The following is a 27,190-nucleotide window of genomic DNA, read 5'->3' on the forward strand; positions in this document are numbered from 1 at the left end:
CCATTCTCTAACATTACGGTGGTACGAGTTGACAAGTTATTATTATTAAATATTGTCCTGTAGCCAGCGTCCTTTAATTTTAACAAATATAGCCGGATAATGAAACCTAACCATATACTACTGTGAAAAAAACGTGATAAATTTAAAATCATCTATTATCGGCCGAAACTTCGATACATGCTATATAGCAACAAGCAGTTCTGAATCGTTTAAACAACTTCTAACAGTTACGTTTCGCTCGATATTGAAGTTTAATCCTTACAATACAGGTAGCGACATTTCGATTTCAACACGATCCGTAGGCAACTAGAGAGTAGGCAGAAAAGCTGCGTTAGGCGAATGAGATACTTAAGACAAGAACACTTTACAATTCCAAGGGATATGCGGCATCCGTGAGCTCAAACTAGAGACTTCTGGCTTTTCACGTTCAGCGTCTTTCGGTAGTTGAAGCGCTAACTAAATGCGCTCAGCATTGTATATCCAGTGACAGTTTATGGTCTGCTGAATCCCATAAATCTGCTGCAAGATGGAATACATTCTTGCATGCTTACTATAGTCAATGAGTTCTTCTGACTAAGGTCATTTGGATATGAGCCTGCATACTTTCATTTAAATAAAATATATTTTCGATTCCTTTGCGGTGGCAGAGGCTGTTGCTGTTATATGTGTTATAGTTTTACTACTAATGATCGTTATCAGTTGCCCCAATCATTTACTACTGCCTTAGGCACACAGTTATTGAAATAAGCTATATCAGGGATTACTGTAACAAGCCCATGCCTCAGAAACAATACGGCATTGTCCCGCGACCCATTTGAGATTTCCGTCTATCTATTCGATCCATTCTCCTCTAATTTAATGACCGCTGACTGTAGAGTGGGCGAAAGATAGGTATAACTATAAGCATTTCTATTTCCGTCTATATATGTTTATCCCTACCCTCTCTCTGGCCTTTCTTGGCGATATCTTTCCCCCAATCCTTTGCTAGTAAATTAGCAGCAAGCTTGCAGAAATCGTTAATACCTTGATTGTGTGCTATTGATTTCTCTCTTTGTTATACACTGTGCGCACCGTTTTTCGAGAAAACCGCTCGCGAAGCGCGCGCGTTCACCGCCATCGTATATGGACGACTCTACTGTCAATCTGGTGCCATTGCTGCCGGGCAGGCATCGCAGTAACGTCGCTACTGCGCTAGTAGAGCAGTCTCGCTATGTCTGCTAAAACAATTGTATGAGAGAGAGAGAGAGAGAGAGAGAGGGAGAGAGGGAGAGAGGGAGAGAGACAGACCTCGTATCATAAAAACAACAGCGGAATCTGTTGGTTATGGTCTTCATCAGCCTATCGCCTCACAGATCCCGCTCAGACCGGGTCGGCCGGTTTTGCTAATCAGACATCGCCTCTTCACACCCTCTGAGCGTTCATCGTAGGGCGTATTGTGGCAAGAGTCAGGAGTGGCTCCTTTCCTGTCTGCCCTCATGTCCTCCTACAGAGCCGGCGATTGTTATCTGATTTCCGGTGATTTTCGATCATATGCGCAATGCTACCTTCCTGCACTGGCTGGAAAATTCAAACTAATCCAGGTAGGGTATTCCGCATCAGTTGTTGTGAATAGCGGCCAGTGTAGCGGGTGACATCACATCACCTAAGTGCCGATCCAAGAGCGAGCTCGCTGTTATATAATACAACCATTGTCAGCACATCTCTGTAGCAAGTGACTGGCGTGGTTTCAGAAAATCGGCCCGAAAGTATCTTACGGAACGCCCAAATGCGGTGCAAGATGTAGAACTCGAAACCGGTAGTTTCGGTGGGTGTTGTAACGTTGACTACAACATCGCTGAACGAAACTAACGGTATTGTTTACGAAAATATTTAGTGTCGCGTAGACAGCGGAGCCGCGAAAAGCATTGCAAAGCTTGGCCAAGTCTCATCGAATGACATATATTCAGCAACAATAAGGACCAGCATAGTGCCTATGGTAGTATATTGCGATGTCACCGAGCGCCCGTGGTGTAAAAGTGAAAACGCAGGACCCAAGCGTGATTTACGTGACCCTTGCCTAGACTTTACTGTGTCGCCTAAGCTTCAAAATAGATAACCATTTGACACGATGACAGGTGTCATTCGCTGCCCGTAGCACGCCTAACATTCGGTAACAATTGAATAACCGGTAAGCGAAAGTAATTATCTATTTAAATAAATACCTGCAAACGGGAACAAGAGAGAGAATTGAGAAGACCATTTTTATTTTCTTATTCTTAGTTTACATATACTATAATTGTTCGCTGATACCTCGGTGCGGTAATTCGGTGCAGTTGCTTAACGACTTTTTTCTCATATCAGTATTTCTGTCATTTTGAAGTATTCGTGTTTAAAAGACGTTTTTGTATTTTGTTAGGGATTTTATGGATGAGAACGACTGACGGCCAATTCACTTCTACGTAATTGACACGCATTTAAACATGGTCAGAGATACAATAGTATCAGTAGTAAACTTACTTCCACGGAAGGTTAGTGTAACCGTACGAGCAGAGGTAATGGGCTTTTCTGCCTAAATTTATCGATACATGCTTCTGCCATAACGCCAATAGTTTGTTAGCGCCTAAACTAAGGTACCGATCTTGTAGATGCCATTGCATAAACCGTAGGAGCTCGGCAAAGTGGAAAAGCGTCATCTGGCCTATGACTGGTGGACGTATTGGTGGCTTCGAGCCTTTCCATTATAACGGTTTTGACTTTCTGCAATGCATCTACTTTTCGGACATATTTATTTCGAAGTACTGCCAATACAAACTTATAAAACGTAAATCACTGCACGTGGCTGTCTAAAAGCTCACGTAAAGAACTTTTACTGCCCATTTATTGATAGGTGGCTTCAACAGCAGGGTCGTAGATATGACAGGAACCAAAAAGCACAACGTGTTTTTGCTGGAATCATTCCGAATCAAAATTCGTCGTCGTCGTCGTCGTTGTTGTAACAGTAACATCTCCGAAACGCAGTGCCCTCCATCATCAGACCAACATTTGTCACAGTTATGTTTAAAAACTAAATAGGTGGCTAAAATAAGCTGTTCGCGCGTCTTACTCCGTATTCGGCAACAGAACGAACAGACCTGACTAAACGAGATTTTTTGGTCACAATGTTAGAAATTGAGTCGTCGAAATTTTCAAGTGCTGTATTATAGAATCTGATGTACAGAACGAACGAGATGGGGCAAAGTTGTTCCGATTGAACGCTGATCTAATTCTAAGAAATGCTCGTACAGCTGAGCCCGACTGATACACAGTCCCATTACATCCATGCATAGTCGATACAAATTTTCATTTACTGGCAGTGATCCGATACCAAAATAAAAGATTGGAAATGCACAAAAAAATCTGAGTCTGTCAAACATCTTTCGATTGACCCACGAATGAACAACCCACTGTGGACGGTAGCTGTTGTTATTACCTCATGATGCTCACCGAAATCTTCTCGAATCCCAATCTGTTCTTCGTTGGCCTTTTCGCAACTGACCGTAGGGTTACGTCAGACACGCAGAAAGGACGCATAGGAGACACTTGCATAAAAGCGTAAACCAATACTTCTATGACATTTGACCGTAGTGTATAGCATCGTACTCGTATCGTCACTGAACAGAAACGTAAGCAGAGCTGTTAAATCTTCTGAAGACATTTTTCCGTTATGAAGAGGCCTGTGTTCATGACGACTGCTGTCATCGGTGATAACAGCAGCGGCAGCAACATCATCAATAAACACAAATTGAACACAGCCAAGCCGCTACCAGACGTGAGACGCAAAAAACAATTAAACATAGGGCACAGAGCGGAATGAGGTTCAAAGTCTGCGTGAGAAGGCCGAAAGAGGACGAACAGAACAGTCAAATGTGAGCACAAAATTTCGGAAGAGAAAAGGTTTGCTGACAGAAGGACCGTGACTGAACGGCTGGCTAACCGATCGACGACGCCAATGACGTGAAGAAGACCCTCATACATGGTTTTCCTAGAACTCGGTTCTCACTCATCCCGCTTTAGTCATGGCAGGGCGGAAGGGCTGGCTGAAAGCAAACTGAAAATGTGAAGTTCTTTTTTTGCCACGTCATATGGGCGTGGGTGTCGCGGGCGACAGAAGATTATCAGTTACACAAAAAGGCTGACTGATTTTTTGCATCAACAGAGCGACAACAAAATCGATAAGCGATGTAAATTGAGAACATTCGCATATGTGTAGGAACCCCTTCGTCAACGCGATTTCGGTTTCATCTTGTGTCTTGACTTTCTCTCTCTTATGGCTTTTCGACCCTTCCCATCATTGAATGGTTGGCATTGAATGTAAGTCGCCGTCTACTCAATGTCAACAGAAAAAAAGAAAGCATGCAACACCCCCGAGAGGTCTTCCTGTCCTGGGGGATATTATCGCTGTCGATATACGCCCCCTAAAAGTGTTGAGAAAATAAATGAAATCATATATCGTAAAATCCTTTTCGTAAATCCAAATAAAAACATTTTATAATTAACCCTATTTTGTTGGTTTTACTCACCAGCGTCCAGTGATGTTTTTATAAAATCTTTCGTGTAGGAGCGCAGGAGCAGCGAATCACTTCTGATCAAAGAGCTCTGGAAATTCAGACGAATCTTCCACTCTTCGTTCAACCTTCTATTGAATTGTTCATAATGACAATAGCTCAGATACGAAAATACTTATACTGGAAAAAGTGCTTGCAGGTCACTAGTGTAGTACAGCCAAAGTGCGTGGTTTACTATAATGAAACCGAAAATATGGTTTTGCCTCTTTTATTTACACACGGTAAATTCATAACGGAATTACGTGCCACTGAATTTATAATAAATGGACTCCACAGATAGGCTTTAAATGAGGCTATAATATAGGCGTAACGATTTACCTGCTATGTAAACTCTATGCACAATAAACCTAAAGACTAAGGCAAAACTATATTTAGAATATTTTGACTGATGGGGTAAACCTATCAGCAAATAGCTTAGCCCGTTTAGGAAACGAAGAAAATAAAGTTTTTGCTATTTCTAAACTTTATCGCGACATAATTGAACACTGCTGCTTTCGCTTTCATCATTTTACCTGAATCAAGTTAAAAAGCTAGCTGTCTATTTCTTGCTTTTGTCTAAGGTTGAAAAACGACCTGAAGATGTCAGAGGGGAAACAGACGGTCTGATTGAACTTTTTTGTTTTTTTTAATCAAAGATTTTTCTCCTGTTCGTTGCATTGTTTTGACGTTATCATCTTATGCAGAATGCAGCAGTCGTGTTAGTCATAGCCCTTTCGATGAAAACCGCCAAATATCTGTGACTGATTATTGTTTGCCTATGGACAGAAACCGTGTCCTTTTAAGTTTAGTATGGTTTAAAAGAAGTGACTGCCAGATATTCCATCAATGTTACTACTAATTTTATGGTTTTTCTTTACCATAGCGTGCAATTAGACAGAGTTCGTTGAATAAGGCGGTGAGATACAGTTAAGTATGTACGTTATGGATAATGGATCAACGCTACCGCTAATGCTAACACTGCTTTTACGTGGGTATAGTGAGCCAAGGTTTGTACCAATTATTACTAAACATGTAAAGAATTTACGGTCGCATTATTCATACTCGAGCAATAATTTTAAGTCAGCTCGGTAAAAAGCGCAGGGATTTGGTCTACGAGATGGCCTGCGTGGAAGGTGGTAGCCTAACCTCAAAATATAAAAAGAGACCTTCCGCCAGAAACACTCTGTGTTATCCACGCATGCTGAAGTTATTGTAGGCTAACCTGGAACTATAAAGGTTTATTGGAACCGCGTGAGATGAATGAACGGTTTAGAACTAGTAATCACGTGAAGTAGAGCAGCCGTAAGCACTAAAAACCACAGGGGTCTTTCAGGTTTAATCCACTACGAAGCAGACTACTAGCGGTATTCCAAGTAAGATGTATGCATTTGTTACTGGCAGGCAACGTGTTAAAACGTGTTGAAGGCCCAAGCCAGCTGTCGGTCATGCGAAGCTATTTCAGAAGTTCTCGTGCATTGCCGTGGCATAGTCCCATTCACAGGTTTTAGGTAACGCACACGATAGCTGTTATTATATATATTACGTATGTTTCTGTGTCTAAATAGAATTGTTGTTTTTTCTTGTTTAACTCTCGAGTGAACAGTTTTCGTTCTGCCCGCTTCGTACGCCGTCCCGGTGAGGGTGGGGTCATAACGCGTTTGTCCATCAACCGGAGGGCACAGAGGTGCTATAGGTCCTCGGATATGAGATCAAAGATTCGATGAATATAGTAAAACATAATCATACTTCTTTCTCCTGTAACAACCCACCAGATTGCATGTGTTCGGCTCCGTGCGCTGACAAGTCCTTGCAATTAAGCTGAATCAGGCCAGCTGCGTGTCGGATATGGTAAGAATTCTATTTTTTTATCACAAAAGAAAACACACAGTTGTTTCTAGACTCTAAAAGCGTCAGCCCATCTGGAATACCCATCATGGCAAACTTTTATGCGCCAAGTTTAGTACGCTATATCAAATACCTTTGTCGACACGCATCTCACACCGGCAATAGTCCCATATATCCACTATTGGGTCAGCGGGTTGGATTATGCAAAATAAAGTCGGATCAAGTTCGAAACCAGTACTAAATGAAGGTAACCTGAATGGTATCCTCTATCGAAAAATCCAACGGATGTAAATTAGCTGGAATATACATTATGGGAATTTTCTAGATATCCGCTATTATAATCGGAATTCAATTGGTGTGTATAATTGTTCACGATCAGTTAACGCCTTCTAGTTAGTTCTAAGCACATTAGTATAGTACGTTGACTGTACGTTTAAAGATGAGTATGACATGATATCAGTAGGCCCATATCGCCTTTCCTTCATCTTAAAAAATTTCGAGGAAGAATGGTAATACCCGTAAAAAAAGATAGTATATTCCGCGGCAGCTGCAGTTTTCGCATCAGCTCGTATCATATTGGCGCGGTATGTACTCCCCTTACATGAAGCATGCGTAGAGAAGCGTAGGCGCAGATATCAAAGTTTGCAGTCCCGTAGAATGAACCGACATTTCAAATTCTGCAAGGCGCCACCATATCAGCCTGTCTTGGCGCACATTCAAGGTACCTGAAAAAAGTGCGAAGCTCAGCAAAGACCGAGCGTGAAGGTGGCATCACCAACATTGAACTATTGATGAAAAAATATTGGGAACAGCAATCCTAGCAGTTCGACTGGGCATCTCCGTTTATAGAAGCATGAAGGATACGAATTCGGTAACAACCTGACACAGGACGTTATGCAAGAGACGTCACATGATTTAAGATGTCTCGAACGTAGGACTACAGCCTCGAGTCTCTTGATATTCGACCAAATAGCTGACACACAATGCCTTCCAATGTGCGTATTAAAATTTACACATGCCCAAGTTTACAAAAGTAGCATTTAGTCATACGACTCTATCTTGTACAAATACAACGTAACTAGAATTCGTGTTGGGTTTCCGATACTACATATTGCACGTCGCTACGGAGAAATGTCTTCACGGCCGAAAGTTTCGGTTCTTGCAATTTCAACAACATTCGTCTGCTATTCCGTACACTGCTAGAACATCCTTGCTTCCCCTCGCGCGGATTACTCCCCATGAAGTGTCCTTTATTTCAGTTAGATTGTCCATCAAGCTGGCGGGTGGCAAGCTCGTTCGCAAAAACCACGAACGGTCTCCTTTGTCATCAAATGGTTCAAGGGCTTGCCTACGAGGGGTTGCCAAGGGATGCTGAGCGTGTCGGACTTGGTGGCTTATCCCACACAGCCTCCAATGGAGCCCACTGCACGCATTTCCCCTAATCCTCAAAACCAGACGGTACCATCGAGACGACAGGAACCAATAAGATTCAGCTGCTCGCGGCTGTCAGCTGCGTCGAGAAAAAAATTATTTTTTTTTTTTTTTTGAAGAAAAGAATGTCTCTTTCGCGTTGCTTGATTTCGTTGATACGTCTTTTGTCGTATGCCTTATGACGCTGTCAAATATACCGCGGGCCTCTGCCGGGCCCACTGCGCCAGAACTGATCAAGTGAGTAAGCGAGCGTGTTATCTGTAGATTAATCAGTTAGAGGAGAGTCGAATTTACTCTGATCAATAAGCACTATGTGCGTAGATAGTGGACGCCGACGGCTCAGAAAGTGTCAACATTATCCTTCGATGTTAACAGCATCTCTTACGACTGCTGAATTCGGAACTACTGCAGGAGAGATGACAGGATCAGATTCGTACGAATCTAACTGCTTGTACCCTGCCAAAACAACGGAGTTATATTAGGGGAATAGGTAGCCAGTTTGCAGTCGTTTATGGATCGTGTCATGTCGGTATCTGATATGATTGACGTAGGAACGCTGTTCAGCGATGGTTTGATGACATTGTATAACAGCATATAACAGTTGTACACACTAGGGGGCAGGATACTGTGGGCATAACAACATATAACAGTTGTACACACTAGGGGGCAGGATACTGTGGGCGTCGAGTGGGATGGTGTCATTTTCGGTTTACATTTGATTGCTTCGTACGTGTTTATTAGAAGAGAAAAAAAAGCTTCTAATAGTAGGCAGTTTAGTTTCGTTGCGGCCATAGTTTATCTACGAAAGGTCTGTAATGAACATATCCATACAGCTAAAGACGATGGTGAGCGCAATTTATACATTGCGTCTAGTATGACTAGACATAAATTAATTTATTTTTAATCAGTGGCGGCTTACGTATGTCTTTATGAAGAGACTGATGCTTCCGTTCAAATAGTGTCAATCAACGATATACATATACATAATGACATAAAATGTTAGCGTAGCATTACTTATTATCTAGAAGGCGAGACTGATTGACGTATTACTTTCCCTAGAGCTAACAACGCGCCTAAAAAAAGACGCAGAGAAAGATAACCTTATTCGATATATTCCGGTTTCAAAGATGAACGGATTGAAGTATAAGGTAGAAGCACGACAGATACTCATAGTGTGCGTTACCGAGGTAATAGTTGTTAGAATGATAGTCTACATGGCAAATGTTGTCGAAACATTGGCAAAATGTCAGACTTCACTCACCGCTAACGCACTTATCCGAGTCATCCAGACGCAGCGCGATAGAATTTTCTCTAAACATTTATAGATCAACTGGTAACACGCAAATTTTTCATATGACAACTGCTAGATTTCCGATTGCGCGACATCTGTTCGTCTTTAATCACCCTATGCACTGACTCTAATATTGGGATATTATTGTATGTATGAATTTCGTCATCGTCACCAGCGTGTGCATTAAAATAAATATAATTTTACTGAATTTCTGTCATCTTCAATAGTAAACATATGATCTGGTAGCGGTAGAAACAATAAGGCTCTGGACACCAAGATGGCGCGCATTAATCGCAGACATCCGGTCGATTCCAGCGTTGTTCCTTATGGTGCCTCGTGACACAGTTACCTATCGTCTAATAGTTTGACGCTTTCCACCGCTCCGTTGTGTCCATTACTGCATTTACATTCAGCCAACAAGTAATAATTTCTAATTGTGTGTTACGTAATGAGTCATTTTTCCTAGCTCGTATCTACACGGTGCTGCAGCACGTAGTACCGGACACTGGCGCAGGATCAAGTCAGGTATGAAATGAGAATAGTGATCGCACGCTATGGCTATGACTTAATCATCGCAAACAGTCGCATCGCCAAGAGAGATCATTGAAAACCGTTGTGGCTATGGTAAACAAGAGGGCGATACATCAGCTTCTAACAGCAGCGCTGTTACGTATAGTTGAGGGGCCCGGGCTTTGGCAAACCCAAAAATTAGAATTGGGTGAAGTATCTAGACTTCTTCAGATAGTCCGCGAATTGACGAATGACCCTTCTGTTTCAACGAACTCGAAAAGGTACAGAGTTTAGAGAAAGGGAAAAATGTCCTGGAAAGATTTACCGTTGCTTGATGGATTTATCGTGTAGTATTCCGTTATCAGAAGTACAACAGGCAGCTGATTATTCTTCTAAAAGGGCATGCCTTTCAAGTCCTTACTCGTTCTTGTAACAGTCGAACGCTTCTTTGTATATTACTAACGCCAATCACGTACAAGATGTTGCATATTTAGGTTCCGATACCTGATTATGGTACTAAAGACGATAAAATACCCATTCTTATGGGACAGCCCAAATAGCAAATAGATGTCGTGTAGAACTCTGTACCTGACGATTCCCGTTGAATTATAGCGCGTTGCGTTCGTCCTAGAATAAACCTGCTAACTTACGTCATCATAAATATGGGCACATGGTATACGGAAACATTTTCTCATTTGAGAAATTTCCTATCTTCGCCACTGGGTTTGGTCATTCTTTTACTGTTGTGTAATGTAATATGCGACCAGCCAGCGTATAAACGATGACGCGGAACGCAAAAAGAATTCCATTTTTGTGGCTGTCTATCGAGGCGTTGATCTTCGCTTGGAAAGACGACTTTCCTGTGACCAAATAGCGTGAATCTACCTAAATTCATTACAATCGTCTGAATGGGTTATAGGTAAATATCGGAGCATGCTGAGCTCAAACAAAAGTAAATTTATATAATCTTATACCTTTCAAATAATCGCACGTCATGCCGTTGAAGTACCGAAATAGCGTCACGGCGAGCGGACTTGCAAACACTTACAATAAATAAATACGTGTTTTTAGAGCTGAAACCGCTCACGGTTGGCGTTTCTGCCCGAATTTTAGCGAGTGCTACGTTGTGGGGCGCCGCGGAATATGTTGCGAATGAGAAATGTACTAATAATCACCTAAGTACATGTGTGACAAGTTCTCATCATGAACTTATTTACGGGGATTAGAAGAACCTTAATCATGTATAAGTTAAAGCAGTATAATGGTAAGTCGAGAGAATCTCGTTGATAGAAAGCTCGAGTGATAAAGGACAATACAAGGGATTCATAAAAATGAAACGTCTTTATGAGAGACGAATCAAGTCTACCGTTGAGATGTGCGCGTTTGCTGTGCTAGGTAGGTATCGTTATCCGGATAGTTTACTCGTTCATCTCGGAGGAGGTTTGCCCTGAGCACCATCCAACGTTACGGGCCTATAGCAGCAGCGTGTTAGAACTTCTCGACCTAAAATAAGTTAATTCGTATTTATGAGTTTGTTAGCCTTCGGCTAGTTGGACCTTGATAAAACATTTACCTTTGAGTTTACAAGGACATCCTATCAATTCGAAAAAAAAAAATACGGATACAAATTGATTGCAAGCCAAATAGAAATTCACTTGAGTTTGCGGTTTGGTCTGATGATGAAACTGTATCTGTTTAGTTCCAATAGTTTAGGGCATTGCATATTTGCTATTAGTAGTATCAAGTGGGCGCAGCTTCTGCCTAAATTTGTGGAAACGGTGATTCGATGGTTCACTGCAGTCTCGGACCTATTTTGTAACTCAGCCTATATTAGCTTACGTTGTTAAGGACCAACTGCGTTCCGTCATCGCATTTATGCATAAGATGAAACTATAACACGGTTGTATAGTTTATATATCGTATTATTTAGTGTTCGCGCTATTTACGCATACATTATAGTCTACTGGCGAATAGGGAACGCTACCTAAAGGTTGTAAGGTTAAGCTGCTTACACAGGTGTACCTCTAATCCTGTCGGTTTGTTCACTCATCGTCGCTTTAGTATCACACTGAAGTTCATATTAATATCACCTAATGCTCGAGTCTTGTGCGTATCATCACTACATTTAATATGGCTTTATATATTTATATTTTTTCATTTTTGTTTATAGCATGGCAGGGGCAGCGTAACGCATTGCAATTCATATTGTAGAAATAAATATAACCGTCTTTTCTAATGCGATTCGACTGTCACAGCCCGGTGACGACATTTTCTATGCGAGACGCTTGGTCGGACGAATTTAACCGTTCGATCGATGCCTTAATGGACTTCCCCGTTAGGTTCTCCTTGCTGCTATCCTGACCGTTAAACCTATACATTACCAGGGTGTGTAGGTTGGCTTGTAGCAGCGACTTCTGGTTCCGCCGCCACTGATCCGGCGTAGATTTTCGTTAAAAGCCACGGAAAGAATTTATGCGTCTATGCTCTTATGACAGTAAACATTATAACACTAATTTCGTTCTTGTACATGGTATATAGGACAGCTTCGAGTGAATGAAAGAGGAGGGTATCGCGGCTTGAACGAATTGAGATCCAAAGAATCTTTCCGTCGACTTACACGTACAGAATAATACGAGACCCAGATGAGTTTACTTCAGAGAAAATGGGTTCACAAGGTAAGATGTTTTTTGAATTCAAAAATCGAATGTTTGCATTTCAAAAGCGACCGAGCAACATGAATCGATTGAAAATTGGTGAAGGACTTAGGTGGAGCGAATGCTGCAGTCAATGAGGCTTTCCATCAAAATCGAGCTTGAAGTCTAAGGGCTTCGCTCGGCCAAAGCAACGTATCGCATTGAAACTGCGCAAATTGTGTAACAAAAACAACTCGGCATTAACTCCAGGCCAGGTGGAAATGTGTGTTCCTCGTTCAATTCACCAAACTTCAGTGAGCAAAAACGTGCCGGAAATACGGGATCGCCATAGACGAGACATGGCTCAATCTTAACTTCTAATCTGAGAGGGACCAGGCGAGAAAATCGCGTCGCTTTAGAGGAAAGTCGAAACCGGTGCCAGTGCCGAGTAGAGTAAAACGTAAAGTGATGGTAGTTGTCGCGACAGATATCAGGGACAGGTGTTACTTTGGTTCGCCGAAAATAAAACAATCAATGCAGCCCTCTATCTTGAGTCTGAATTTAGTAACAACTTGGCCGTTGTAACTTACCCCTCATCAAGTTCTATGTCTCGCAGTATTCACTTAAAATTAAGCGACATCTTAAAAGAAGGATAAAACTGTTTCCAATTGCAATTGTGTCGTTTCGAAAAACTACGTAAAAGATGTGTTACCATATGTTCATTTAAAATATGTATTGACATAAATTTGCAGCGTTCTTAGTAGCATGTAATTGAGCTTATAACGTAAAATTAAATAACCAGGCAACTGGTCAGTGGTCGGCGCGTATAGAAACTTGGAACACGTTTCCGTAAGTCTGTATTTTAAGAAATTCCGTGGATCCTCTTGACGAAACCTGAAAGACTCATGTGCATACCTACATGACCTAACTCTAGATATGTTCTTGGTGAGATTATGACAACTTGCACCAGGTCTCCAATTTCTGTTATTGCATTTTGCGAGACAGTAGCTAGATTAGTTATCAACAGTTTTTTCTTCTATTTTTTATTTTTCAGGAATTAAGCGCAGCATGCGTCCGATTTCACCAGACCGTATCAAGATGCTACTCGGAAGCTCGACCAGTATCCGGGTCTTCGGTTCTTGGCTATCTATAGGTAAAATTATCATGCTATGCAACATCCTGCTTGCGTTGTATAACTTCATGTGTTTTACCGCTTCACGAGGTCTATCCGTGCCGTGCATTGTCGTCCTGAACAATAGCGGCCTGCACGACGCAGCCGAGAAACAACTTGCCCGAACAACGGAGCCTCGCGATTCTACAGTGCTCACGAAGATGAAAATAGGCGCATTAGCCATACAAAGAATCCCAGCATATCGACTTGAGCATCGCGGTTCGTTCATCATACTCGGCGACTACGTCAAGGCGAACGGCGAACAGCCAGAATTCAATCAAAGCATAACGTATACTACGCAGGCAACGCATGAGTTTCTGTTCCCGCACGTTGAAGAATTGTGCAAACGCTGGGAGGGGCCCGTGTCTATTTCGGTGTATGCGCCCGGAAGTGACTTGGCTATTGTCAATCGCAAGATCGCTCACCTGCTTAAATGCGCTCCCTGTGTAGCTAACCATGTGACCTTTCACGTCGTCTACCATCGCAGTCATGTCCCGCCTAACATACCCACCGATCCCAAGCAGTACGTACAATCTCAAGATGTGAATTGTACAAATCTGCAACCTCACGATACTGGCAATTACCGCAAGGATGCAAATCTTACTTATCCAATCAACGTATTGCGAAATGCTGCCCGCCTCCGAGCACAAACCAAATATGTACTCGCTTCCGACATTGAACTCTATCCTTCGGCAAATATCATTTCACGCTTCATTCAGATGGTCAGCAACGATTCAGCTCCGCGTAGTGTCTATACGTTGCCGATCTTCGAAATTGAGAAAGGCTACCCAGTGCCTCGAGAGAAGCGTGAGCTTCAGGATCTCTACAAGCAAAAACAGGCGATCTTCTTTCATCGGTTCGTGTGCGACCAGTGCCAGAACTTTCCATTACGAGATCGTTGGATAAATACTACTCCGAACAATGCATCGATGTTATCTGTGTTTGTAACGACGAAACGGCGCAGGGACCGCTCGTCCTGGGAGCCCATCTATATCGGTACCAACGATGAACCTCTTTACGCAGAAGAGCTCAGCTGGGAGGGCAAACGCGACAAAATGTCGCAGATGTTCGAGCTCTGCCTGATCGACTACGATTTTAAAGTATTGAACGACGCGTTCCTGTGTCACGCGCCCGGTATCAAGAAGCTCATTAAGGAGGAACTCGCATGGCGATCGAAGTTTGTTCGGCAAAACAACGCTATGTACAAAAGGATCATGTCAAGAATTAAGGCAAAACATCCGAACGGTGTCAAACCTCACCGATGTATATAAATGCTTCACAGATAGAGATTCGGAACGAAGCCACGCATACGTAAAAGGAAATAATCAGATATATCGTTGTTACGCTATGACCACGTCAAAAAATGCCAACCAAAAAAATCTCGTGCGTCGCAGACGTGTAACGCACTCATGTACGCACCAGTAAAAAGTTGACGCAATATCCTGTTTAGTTCGACAGTATATATATAGCGTGCCATCTAAATCCAGGTTGTTGCTAATACCGTACTTAAACAGCCACACCTATTTGATTGAAATTTGTATTAAAAATGCCATTCATGATGGTCATTTTTATATGTAAACACTACAAAATTTGGGGTAAATTTTTGGGGTTTTGCAAAACTCACTCGAATTTTTCAGATGTCATTTGAAGACTGGCAACAACGTAAAGTGTCGATTCCGGGCTTTAAAAAGGGTCTTCTTTAATTCATATGAGAACTTGTCTAGCACGAACAATAGCTAATCTTCCCTTAAATTGCATTAAAGTACAACTTTTGTGCTTCAGGTGGCCTTGTAGAGAGATCTAACTTTATTCTATCAGCAGATGAACGTACGCCTACTACGAAAAACAGTCTACTCAAGTTTGCCCGAGAATACCGATACATTAGAATCATGCACTCTATGTATATATAGTGGTTTATAGATTACATTGCATGTGTGTTATAAAGGCGGAGCAAAACGGGAATATCAGCGAAAGTGGTAGAGGGTCTTGTTCTCTGCGTCGTAACTTGTATGATAACTAAACAAAAATCCTAACGGGGAATAAGTTATACGGTGATTCTCAACGTATATGATATTTGAAGATAATCTACCTGCCAGTGCTGTCTGCAGATGTAAACAATTGCGGAGTAGTTCCCGCCTTCTTACTTTTTGTATGTTATATTGCTATAGTAGTCGAAATACAATTGACGAACCGACAAGATGCCGGCAGAGAATGCATCTACGCTTGTTCTGGAACTGATTTTCGAGGACCCCACGGTGTCTGCGCAGAGACAAAGAGACACCAGTAAAATGTACCAAAAAACAAACACAGACTCTTTCTATGTGAAAAGCAACAATCTCCCGTTGATAGACGTCCATCGATGTTGAAGGACATTAACAATAATCATTTTCGCCACCAACTAACGGACAACAAAATGAGTCAGAGACCAAGGTGTAAATAGAGCACTGATGTAGAACGTAACCTCACAAACAAAATCAAAAAGAAAGGAAAGACAATATGAAGATTCTTTAAATAAAGTATATATATATATATATATATATATATATATATATATATATATATATCAATGTACGTAATCCATACATATGTAACTCTTTAGATTTAGTTTCTGCATATGGCGCATATTATTTGATAGAAGCCAAGTGAACGAGACGACAAAGAAGCAAGTAAAGGAAGATGGCGATACCATAAACGTAACGGCATTCTGTGATATTACGATATCTATCCGTAGAAAACAATTGAAAACAAACAAAACGATGCTGGTGATGTGCGGCGCCCCATGGGGCCACAGAGATATGCATCTATCGAAAGAAACATACGACACATTCAAACGTGAGACGCTGTCGTACGTAAACAAAGTTAACATGGTGAAGCAATCCCAAGCATACAATAATTATCTTTTTATGTCTAGTCGATGGTATACTGTTAGTAGCTAGTTGGAGCTCGGTGCGGAGGAACAAAGGAAACCACAGATACACAAAGAAAAAATGTGCTATTTTTAGATAAGCACCAGCTACCTATAAAACTACTACTAGCAAACAAGAGAAAACCCAGCGTCCGTAATAAAGGATAACTCAAGTAATATGAACATATCCAATGTTTTTCTTTCAAATGTGCATATAATTACACGGCTCAGTTGGTACTGGTCAGCCATGTTTGATGATGTGCCACGAATGCATGGATCAAGTACCCAACTGTTACGACTAAATGACAAATTAATCTATTTGTGAGTAGGAGTATGAGCGAAGATCAATTATAGAGATAGGCGAACACAAAGGCCGGGTGACATTTAACCAGCTTTAGGTCAAACAGAGACCTCGCTAAGCTTCTTTCAATTACTTTAGACCTGTTAAGTGTGCCTAAAGTCTATCGAACATCTGATCTGTATGTTCAAAAATTTGGCTGAAAATATAAACTGGACTTCAACGAGCACACAAATTCCTCGGCGTATAATTTCGAAGTAGATGTATAGCCTATACAAGTGGCTATTTGCCGTAACAACATGTATATCGTCATAATGGTAACCTAATTATTATATCGCACAAGTGTATGTGTATCCCTTTGAAGCTGCAAGTTGTCTGTAGCTCCGCACATAGGAACCTGGTGAGGTATGCACATCTGCTCACCCGTAACCTTCGTAACTGCTCGAAGTTATATTATGATCTTCAACTGCTATAGGAATTTGCAGATCCAGTCCAGGAGGAGCTTATTTACTTCGCTCTCAGCTCGTACTATCGTGCTTCCATAGTAACCAATCGAAGGATAACAAAATGCCCAATTGCCCTATGGCGCACGGCAGAGCAACACGGGGATCCGTGTGCACTTGCTTCTATTTGTTGTTGACTGCTCAGAATATAACTTAGTGCGGATGACTTCGTATCATAATAACTTTTGTTGCATCTCTCGTCTAGCAGTAAAGTTCAGTTGTCACAGGTGTGATCTAAATCGTGTGGTAACGGTGTGCCATGACCATGGTTCTCTGTAACGCCTCGGCCCCCAGGGTATATAATAGGCAAATTTGATAGATACAGTTCTTTCTTAATACAGCTAAAAAGCAGAGAGGTTTTAGCGTCGTTCTGCTATTGTTACTATTATACAGAAGCAATAGGGGCCGCATTTGGTCTGAGCCTGGCTGTAGCAACTTCCGGTAAAGTCGTGGGCCAATGGTAACCTTACAGCCTTCCGCAGTGGCACTTATGGTCGACATCCGAACGCTTACGCATAGCGTGACGAAGGTCCGTATCACCAGTACAATTAGTTCTCGCTTGATTTATGTCCTGTTTCATTCGGAAATATATGTGAAAGTCGATAGTTATTTCGAAGTACGTAGAACTTCAGATAGCTACGTTGACAGGGTAATTAGACGTCGAACGCGGTTCAGTTCCAACTTACTAGTCAGGAAAGTACGATTTGCAGCACAAAACTATTTAATACGAGGCGGTTTTTCTATTTTATATTTCAGTACTAGGGTGCAAGACGGTATAAGGGTGAATGCTGAAGATCGTCGGACCGAGATCATTGAGTGGATGATTAAAGGAGAGTTAACCGAGAATTTCTGATCTAAAATAGTAATAATAGTTAGATGAATTGTCGATATTTCGGTCAGCAGTCACGAAAAAGTAACAACGGCACCCCTGAGTGATGTGAACGTAAGTGTCTTGTTGTCTATACGTGTAGTAATAACGAGACATGTTAATGTTCAAATCAGTTAGCAGTATTACCACGTCTTTAGCACGGGTTGGCTGGTTCTATTGTACGACCGTATTTGTGGATAAGGAAAGCTAAGTAATAGAATTAAAATTAGAAAACGCCTTCGAATAAACATCCAATGGTATTATTACCCGCTTATTATGGTTATCATGAAAATTGTTTCCTTATTGCTCTGTTCAACAAAGCACGCGTTCTTCTGAAGATCCTAGGCACTACAGAAATGTAAATCGACAGATATGCTGGCCTAGGACTATTCATAAAATTTTTTCGAAGGCGCGTGCCCCGTAGGCTTACGTCTGCCACTTCAGGTTAAAGAAGCGGTATCTTTTGCCGTTTGTTTATTCCCCATAGTAGCGAGCCCACAGAAGGGTACGCCATTTGAGTAAGTAGAAAAAATCCCCTTCATATTTTTCTTCTGCCATTAGTACAGATCGTAAACTAGCTTTATTTATGGCCATTAAATTATCATTATGTTGTGGATAACATAGGCATTGATGTGCTGCTAATATCGGTATTATTTAGTTAAAGATGCTTGTCATCAAGTGGTGCCATTAGAAAGTCTCGCTCATACAATCTACGATAATGTACAGATCAGGCCACAAATCGATCATTCAATTTGGCAGACCAGTAATTGTCTTCATTTGCCCTCCCTGGTTAGCAAGTACTGCTTGTGAGCGTCGTTTGTGGATCAGAAACGTTGGCACGGGTTGTTACTGCGTTTCATTGTTCATGTGAGCATTGAGGCCAGACCATGCAGTAGCAGCTACGCTCCGTAGCTTTATAGCTATTCTTCGGACGGGTGTTACTGTCGTTGATGAAGTTTCCGTGGGCTTCTTGGGTAAGTAAGTTCGTACGTAGGGGCGAACGCTTATGGAGAAAGTAATATCGGCAGGTACATCTATGTCTTAGCAACAAGTGGAACTTGTTGTAGGATACGAAAACGTTTAGCAGATCTCGTGGTTAACGAGATTAAAGTGAGAGCTGATTATGATCAATTAAGCGTGTTTCAGATTAGTTCTAAATAAAAAAAAAACGATTTTATGTAAATATTTTCCTCACTTTGGGGCTGAAGTGACTCTGGCCAATCTGTTAGAAGTTTCGACTGCTTTTATAGAAGAAAATCGTTTAGTTTTCAAGATTATTGTTTAAGAAAGACATTATCCTAACTTAACCTATTACTAATAATAACTAACCTAACTTAAAGGCCCTCACCCGACTTCTTGTGCTCTTACGGAAATTTATTCGATGTATTATTAAGATTCGTCTAGCATTGTATCGTCAATTTTACCCTTCATTTACGCCAAGCAATTTTACGCCTGTAAAATGTACCGAAATATAACCATATTCTAGCTTCCAAGAGCAATCGTTCTCTATGATTTGAACATAATCTTTTTGCTGTCCCTAAGCCAAGGCACTTTACTCAACAGGGTCAGTAAGAATTCAGCATAAAATATATATAGAAACGGGACGAAATAGGTACGCGAACGCAAACATATGGCCCCAGATCGTACGATGTTGAGTTTTGCTATTTTTTTAATTAGTTCACAGCTCAACGAATAGTATCCGAAAAGAAGCAAAATATACAATATACCGTGAACAATAAACCTTCGATAGGGACAAATAATACTTATTTCTGGACTTCTTGATCAGGCCAAACTATTTAAGGTTGTTATACTTATTCTTACTATAGGCATTTATACTCTAGGTTTATATTTATACAATTTATACTCTAGATAAAACGGAAGCTTCGAAGATAATTTTAGGTTATACACTTAATTAACGATATTATATAAGCACCGGTACTTGGGGTTATTACATCTACTGTCGTTGAAACGAAACTTCTTCTTAGATATATCGCACAATTGCAGAGCATGGCAAATGAACATAACTAGGTAACTTTTCTGGTAACATGAGCATCGTTAAAATAAGGAAAAAAACACCATCTACGACCAGGACTTTACTGATTTATTTATTCCTCGATATACGATATGTACAGTTTCGCTGGACATCAGAAAACTAAAAGAAACATTATTAGCCCAGAACGAAGGATCATCGACCACTCGTTGCAGATCGACGTCAGCGACCCCTATCGGTCCCAACGTGAGCTAGGCCCCGGCAGCCGGCTACACATCTCGGCGGGAAAATTTGCAGTTTTAGATGAGAGTCAATGCACATGGGGCAACGCGTGCGTGTTGGGCAACTCTTTGTGCCTCTCTGTGTGTCTCAATTGTTATGAGCTATTTGCGCACGATTTTAGACATCTCAGCAGACTAATAAAGCTCCGTCTTTCAGCACCGATCGATTTCCAGTATTTGAATAGCCTTTTCCTTTCATACGTTTGAAGAATGGTCCTCGTAAAAGCGAGATACTCGTAGGTCTAGCCAGACTGAAAAATCTCTATCGATAATTGTTGTTCTATTCAGTGTAGCATTTTTCATTGTAGCTTTTGTTGTTAATCAACATGTCTATAACTTCTAGTTACGTGGTATATAGTATTTGGGGATTACCAGTAGTTTATTCGTACCACCAAGAGTCCATTGTATTCGACAGTCGAGTTGCTATTGTTCTAGATAGCGATACGTCGTTATCGTATGTATTGTAATAATGGTTACTTGCGATTTGGATTTTTAAAAGTCTCCCACTATCGTAGCCTATAACACCCGAACGAGATCGACGCATATATAACGTCAAAGAGATGTATAATATGCTCGAGTAAAATCAGATATAAAAGGAGCATTTACTACAATGGCTATTTGCTTCTGTAGAAATTCTTCTCCAATTGCCGTTCCTTTCCAAGCCACACGAGCTCCCAATAAACCATTTATGTACGCTATCGCCTCACGTTAGCTCCGTTGTTAAACTAAACGAATTTCGGTTTAAATTATCGACTTTCTATGTAAATCAGATTTGTATGTAAGTCAGATCAGTAAGGTCTGATTTCCATTGAGACTTAAGAAAGAAAAAACATAGTTCACATTAGCGTTGAACCCTTACAAATACTGCCATATATTATGCAAGACATTAATGTATATGCTACATTGTTCTGAACAACGGTTCGCTACAAGCTGGCAATCGGTAGAGCAGACGGGAGAATAATTACTAAAGCTTTCAATGTGGTCTATTAGGCCAGGTTGATAAAGGGAAACGGGAAAGTGGGTAAAACCCGTAACTGCTTGTGTTGCAACTCGGGGCAGAAGATGAACTAGTCGTTCCTAGTAACTAGATTTCCATTTCGAGCAGGTAAGTATATGGTATATAGTAAAATTTTTCCCAATATTACTTCAAACCTGTACGGAGATTTACTGCGTTTACGTAATAGACGACGCTGGGCTTTCCGTTCTATCCAGAATATTAACGGTTCTGATTTGACAACGGCCGCGAAACAACGCGCTCACATATGTCAGTACTATTAAACAACAACAACGACCATTGCCTACTCATTTTTTCTTATCATATGATCGTTATTATTATTATTGCCACTCTCGCTAAATTTGTTCGAATCGCTGATGGCTTTCCTCATACACCTGGCGAAGCTTAGCATCTTCCAATTTTTGTAACGGTCGGACTTAGCAAGAGTCGTTCTTGTGAGGTCTGCCTACTTCGCCTACCCGAACCGCCACTATCAGACGAGCCTAACGTATCGCGAATTTCTCTTAACTCCTTATCCATATTTTTGTTCGGTAGCGGCTGAAATACACTCATTGAAACAAGCAAAATCAGCTTCTTCAATGGTAGTAAATAAGAACACTGGCCTTAATGGCTATATCGAATAGAGTCGTAAATAAAAAAAAAAAACCCTAAACTATTATTGCATTGTGAATTCAAACTAAGAAGTCACTAATATGTAGAAAAGGCTTGAAACAAAATGAGGGAGATTTCGATTCGAACCCGAGCATGCCCGGGCTTCGTTCCGTGTTAGGAGATGGGAGCCAACCCTCTGATCGATGGATGGCCTATCCTAAAACAGAGAGACTATGGAGCTGGTTTTAACAAAGGTGTACGAATAAAGAAAAAATGGTACACGTCCATCGTTGAAAGCACATGTTGACATTGTCATAGATGTACTTCATATGAAAATAGCAAAAAACGTTAGCTTAACTTCTCGTTTACTTATAGCGTACCTGTTTGGCGAGCTCATGCAGAGTTCTCCAACTGCCGTTTCCGGCAGATGCAGGTGTGCCCAATGGCGGTGTCGGAGTACTTCCAAACATGGCTGGACTCAATCCTTCACCATTTGTCGCCGCGCTAAGTGAGCGAATAGAGTAGAAAGTGCACAGTTGTCAAGTCCAAGCCCTCTATAAGCATGAGCTGTATATGTGTGAAGCTTTCATATCAAACAACGTATATATATATATATATATATATTGCATAACTATGTATAGCACGCATAAGGTACTACAAGACATTCTAAAACGCTTTTACTACCATGCTAATTTACTACTAAATTAATAGTTGTTTTATTTTATTTTTTTTTCACGTCAATAGCGGCTATAGTAGCGGTCAGGTTATTTGAAGGTGCAAAGTAGCTAGATTGCGGTATAGCTTGCTAGATAAACATTTTCCGGGCGTTCTGTCCAACTTACTCGAGGCCCATACTCTCGTCATTGCAATTAGTTTAAAATTTATGTTAAATAAGTAGCATCGTTTTCGCTAAAGGCAAATTGTGCTTACATTTCCAGGTCACGCAGTTTATTTTGTAAGCGTTCATTCTCTCGGCAGACTGCCTCATGGTCTCGAATCAAGATTTCTCTGATACGATGTATTTCAGCATTTTCCGCTCTAAAATAAACATGTGCAATAGCCAGCTGTAAACAGGTAAAACTATCAAAACAATCAAATTCTATTGAAATTAAATCATCTTCGATAGTGCAGCAGACGAAGGTATCTACTACCTCTTTAACAGCACAGTACATTTTCTCTGCACATTTAAAAAAAGATCTATCATTACTGCAACATTAAAAAGAATAGATTAAAGATACCCAACTGTGTAAGTAAGTTGAATGCTTTTTCATTCTAATGCGCAAAGTAGCCAAACTTTGTCCTACGTAAGAAGTTATCACATAAGTAACATCGTCAAATGCAATACCTGAGTTCCTCATTTTCTTGCATGTACTTGGTGACCATTTGCCTATCCTTGATCGGATCCTCGCTATTGTCAATTTCTAAGCCTGAGTCTGGGGTTTTAGGAAGAACTGCAGTTGAAACCACCTTGAGCAACATGAAGGTGTTATTACTACGCGATACTAAAAAGATCTGAACTAACAGGACATGCCGCAGGTGAATAATAGGCCGGTCGTTTGGGTATTATGTATTTTTCTTGCTAATAGAAGTACGCCTTCCAGACTCCAAAGTAGTCATATAATCAATGAAATTACCAGATGTCAGTATCTATTTCGGTGTATAGTTATTGGATGAACTTCAATTTTCTACAGCAGCCTACCGTATTACATGTAATCTTTAGAGCTGAACTAGTCTTGTCAGTGTCGAAGCAAAGCCGCAAAAACGTATCTCGCATACGCTCAATGATATTAGTACTATTTGTGGCGGTGGTTGTATACTCCCTCGTGTGAGGTTAGCAAGTTGTTGAACTTATATGACTTTTACGGCGTTAGCTAGGAACCTAACCTAATTGTCCTACTTTTATAAAAATTCAGCTAGACATAAAGTTCCACTTGTTATATTTGATGTCAGATAAAGCTCCTAGGGTGCATGTCAATGCTTAGAAACCTGTCTCCATGGTCCCCTGCCCGATGCATAGAGCAATACGTGGCATGGCTGAAATCAGAGCTAGCGTGTTACATGTACTGGTATAATTTGAAAATGGATAACATTTTATATATACAGGGATGGTGAATTACATTGCGGTAGAAGTCAATGACAGCTGAAGTGTACGTACCTTGTCAAGCTTGACAGCGCCGGCGTTATTCTTGATTTGTTGCCTAAGATAGGCATTTTCCATGCGTAGAAGTTTCACTTCACGACGTAGCGACAAAATGGTCAGCTCTCGTGGGTCCTGTGTCAGAGGCACGCACACGAGTGGAAGATGATAGGGTTATTACGTGCCCTATCATGCGAACGTTAACATGAAAACAATTCAGACATCTCTCGAGAGTAGCTTCTATCTATGGTAAAAACACTACAATTTTCGTTTACGTAACCATTGAAAAAATGCTATGTAGAAATATTACAGAGGATAGCAATGGCGGTCTCATCAGATTTTAGCATCTTTCCTCAGAACAGGATGCCATACATTGAACACCGAAGTTACCTTGGCATCATATATTGCTTCATTTTTGGCGAGGTAAAAAGATCAATGAACTGAAATTAAGATATGATCATTCCAAATATGAGATCTAAACGGCGACCTTCCTTCCAGTCTCCCACACTCTGCTTCACCGAAAACATCTTAGAGAGTCGTCTTCAAAAAATACAGCCATTTAAGCTGTAAATCATTACTAGCAATCAGGTAAAGCAGGTTAATTATTACCTTTCGGATCACTCTTGTATATATATATATATCACAACAACATGTGTGAATGCATAAAACCGAAATGATCTTCAGTGCTTCAAGTTCTACCGTGAGCGTCCGTACGGAACATCAAAATGGTCATCGGCAAAGCACACTCATTTTTTAGCGGTTAGTCGCATATTCTATCGTGATATTTGTACTTTTTAGCTTATATTTGTCCGATTTTTATCCTAGTTTCGAGTTTAACGAGTTTTTCCATATGATTGGAGGAGGTAAATGTCTATTCACACATCTCTGTATGGGTGCCTCACTTATCTGTCGTGCCAGTGTCCGGCATAGCAGACCCCCAAAGGTGACTAAAAACTTCGTACTTCCTATGGCGTAACGTGTGAGAAGGTTGAAAAACGTAACCGTAGCGATAAACACATCCCTATTCCTGTAACTTGTGATGGAGAATCTCGGGCATGGACGGATAGACAGTTAGGACAGAGCGACTGATCTACTGGGAACCAGTGATTGCGTGTAGTCTGGCAACGAGATCACAGAGACTAGCGAAGACGTATCCTGTCAAGGTACAGAAGCTCTAGCTAACAGATTCGGGACTGTCAGGACCTTGTATCCAAGTTCTGTATTCAATGTTGCGAATAGTGTTACGGACGGCAGAATGTATGAGCAGAATGTATCTAGCATTGTAAGGTTGCTCAGAAATAACGAGAGGTCAACTAAGATCAACCCGACCCTGATTGTCCGGCCATCTAGCAGTAAACATTATGTGATCCATTAAAAAACGGGATCTTCTATCGCGAAAGATCCACTCATTTTTTAGCATCCGTTACAGGTGGGTAAAAAGTAGCGAGTCAACGAGATCATGCGTAATCTCTAACACCGCGACGATGTAACGTCCTCTTTGATTCCAGTTTCCGCAACATTAGTAGTTGTCGGTTGGCTAAGCGAAATCGGCACTTGCCCAGTATATAATAGTATGCTACTTTTTAACACCGTTACTTTGAGCATGTAGTAACAGAACAGGCACGAACATTATCAGGGTAGCTTCACTGACAAGACGGTTAAAGCAAGTTCGAGTTACTGGCGTAGACTAATTAGGTGGCCTTAGTGTCGGAATATTAAAAAAGACAAGTGAACTCAACAGGTCTTACTTAAGATTACTTACTTACAGTTTAGCCTTCTGGAGACTACTATATACATATATTTACTGAAGGTTAATTCAAGTGTTCAGTGGTAATACGCTAGTTAATGACTTGAGCCGGGTACTGAGGGGCTGTCGGTAATGTTTATCACGCGTTGAAGGCACGGCATCTTAAAAATAGTCGTTTTTCTTCGCGGATGCACTTCAGTCGCCTTCCGTTGTTATTCCTAAATGCACCAGTAGTCCTCCGGACTAACATACATTTTCAAATACGACATGCACACAAAAAAGTGCAATTTCACAGACTGCTATTTAAGCTCCCACATTGGAAATTTACGTCTTAACTATAGCCAGCGTCTTGTGCCATCGTACTTCATTGGCTGAGAGCCCCCAAAGAGAGATGAATCAAAAGAGGGAATCTTAATGCGGCTTCCGGACACACGGAAAGTGCCACCATTTCCAATTGGTCGCCTGATATAAAAAGATAATTCAGTCCGTGCTAGATACCGGCTCCAGTAGTAATAATCAAGAAACAACCCGACCTACTATAATTCTTCCCATAGCTGAAAGGACGCGAAACAATGAGTCCCATAAGCGTCTACGTAGTCTGAACGTTGGCCTTGACGTCAAGGTAGCCACATCCACTGGATCTTGTGTTCGATTCGCGTAGCGATAGCGAATCAATTGTGAGCGTCACATACGACTAGACTTCACCAGATATTTACTCGCTACTTTACTACTCTGATTCTTTCAAGTATTGTTGGCCGAAAAGCCAGTCACGGTAATGACACGCGTATTACTTTGCATTCAAATGATGCTAGCCTGCATCCAAATACCGAGTCTGATTAGAATCTGATCGGAGTTATTGCTATATCGATATTGCCTTAATCGAGATGCCGAAACGAGCCTATGGCTGGACAATATCTGGCTCCGGAAAACCACCAATATTAGTCGTGAGCTTGTCAGCCGATTTCGTGCCCAAGTTCATAAGTACAATGCCTAGAGAAATAGCAGTCGCTAGCCGTTTCCAGATGTTGACCGAGAGCTCATTTCGACTGCTGAAGGTCAGCCCCTTTGCGTCTATTCTCGCCCAACTGACTCCTATAAATTGCTCAGGTCGTCTATCGATTATGCATACGTTCCACGTCGGTCGATCATTGTTGACGCAGTTTTCAGGCGTTAAGTTCTAGCCTGACGTAGGCCAAAACAGGCGCAGTCCCGTAATGTTCAATGGCAACTCGTAAATATGTTTACTGCTCATCATCGGAGAATATCAAGACTAGATATGAACGTTCTTTAATGTTGATACCGATTTGATAGCGGCATATAACTAATAATTAGATAATGATGTTCCACCCTACTTTGATACCTGTATGCCCAGAAGCTCGGCTGGAGTTGTGCTGAAATGAGAAATGGTTAAA

General features: G+C 41.2%; 2 protein-coding genes across 15 annotated transcripts in view; one reads left to right on the forward strand and one right to left on the reverse strand.

Moving 5' to 3' along the window:
- Positions 1 to 839: 839 nt before the first annotated feature.
- On the forward strand, positions 840 to 16,531 carry LOC111245293 (beta-1,4-glucuronyltransferase 1-like). 9 transcript variants are annotated; one of them, XM_086979145.1, is made up of 3 exons: positions 1,256 to 2,167; positions 12,178 to 12,314; positions 13,327 to 16,531. In XM_086979145.1, exons 2-3 carry the CDS (start codon positions 12,302 to 12,304, stop codon positions 14,712 to 14,714), a joined length of 1,401 nt encoding a protein of 466 aa, XP_086835271.1. In that variant the 5' UTR covers positions 1,256 to 2,167; positions 12,178 to 12,301; the 3' UTR covers positions 14,715 to 16,531. The 9 variants fall into 9 exon arrangements, 6 of the variants coding, with proteins under 6 accessions (XP_086835269.1, XP_086835271.1, XP_086835273.1 ...); XM_086979147.1 differs by lacking the exon at positions 12,178 to 12,314 and adding an exon at positions 6,166 to 6,410 and having other exon boundaries at positions 1,310 to 2,167; XR_015320325.1 differs by lacking the exons at positions 12,178 to 12,314; positions 13,327 to 16,531 and adding exons at positions 2,396 to 2,507; positions 2,867 to 2,975 and having other exon boundaries at positions 1,354 to 2,167.
- LOC111244751 (kinesin-like protein KIF12) overlaps positions 9,738 to 27,190 on the reverse strand; it is a 48,208-nt gene continuing 30,755 nt past the window's right edge. For 5 of the 6 annotated variants that reach the window (XM_022792134.2, XM_086979138.1, XM_022792135.2 and 2 more), the window contains 5 exons: positions 24,050 to 24,166; positions 23,240 to 23,361; positions 22,825 to 22,932; positions 22,275 to 22,398; positions 20,098 to 21,840 (listed from right to left, as the gene is read on the reverse strand). In XM_022792134.2, the coding sequence (XP_022647869.1) occupies positions 21,688 to 21,840; positions 22,275 to 22,398; positions 22,825 to 22,932; positions 23,240 to 23,361; positions 24,050 to 24,166 (624 nt within the window). In that variant the 3' untranslated portion in view covers positions 20,098 to 21,687. Of the gene's footprint in view, positions 11,143 to 20,097; positions 21,841 to 22,274; positions 22,399 to 22,824; positions 22,933 to 23,239; positions 23,362 to 24,049; positions 24,167 to 27,190 lie in introns of those variants that run through there. The other variant, XM_086979140.1, reaches the window with a different exon arrangement.

The sequence above is a fragment of the Varroa destructor genome, unplaced genomic scaffold (genome assembly GCF_002443255.2).
Source record: "Varroa destructor unplaced genomic scaffold, Vdes_3.0 BEIS01000002.1, whole genome shotgun sequence".
Classification (NCBI taxonomy): Eukaryota; Metazoa; Arthropoda; class Arachnida; order Mesostigmata; family Varroidae; genus Varroa; species Varroa destructor.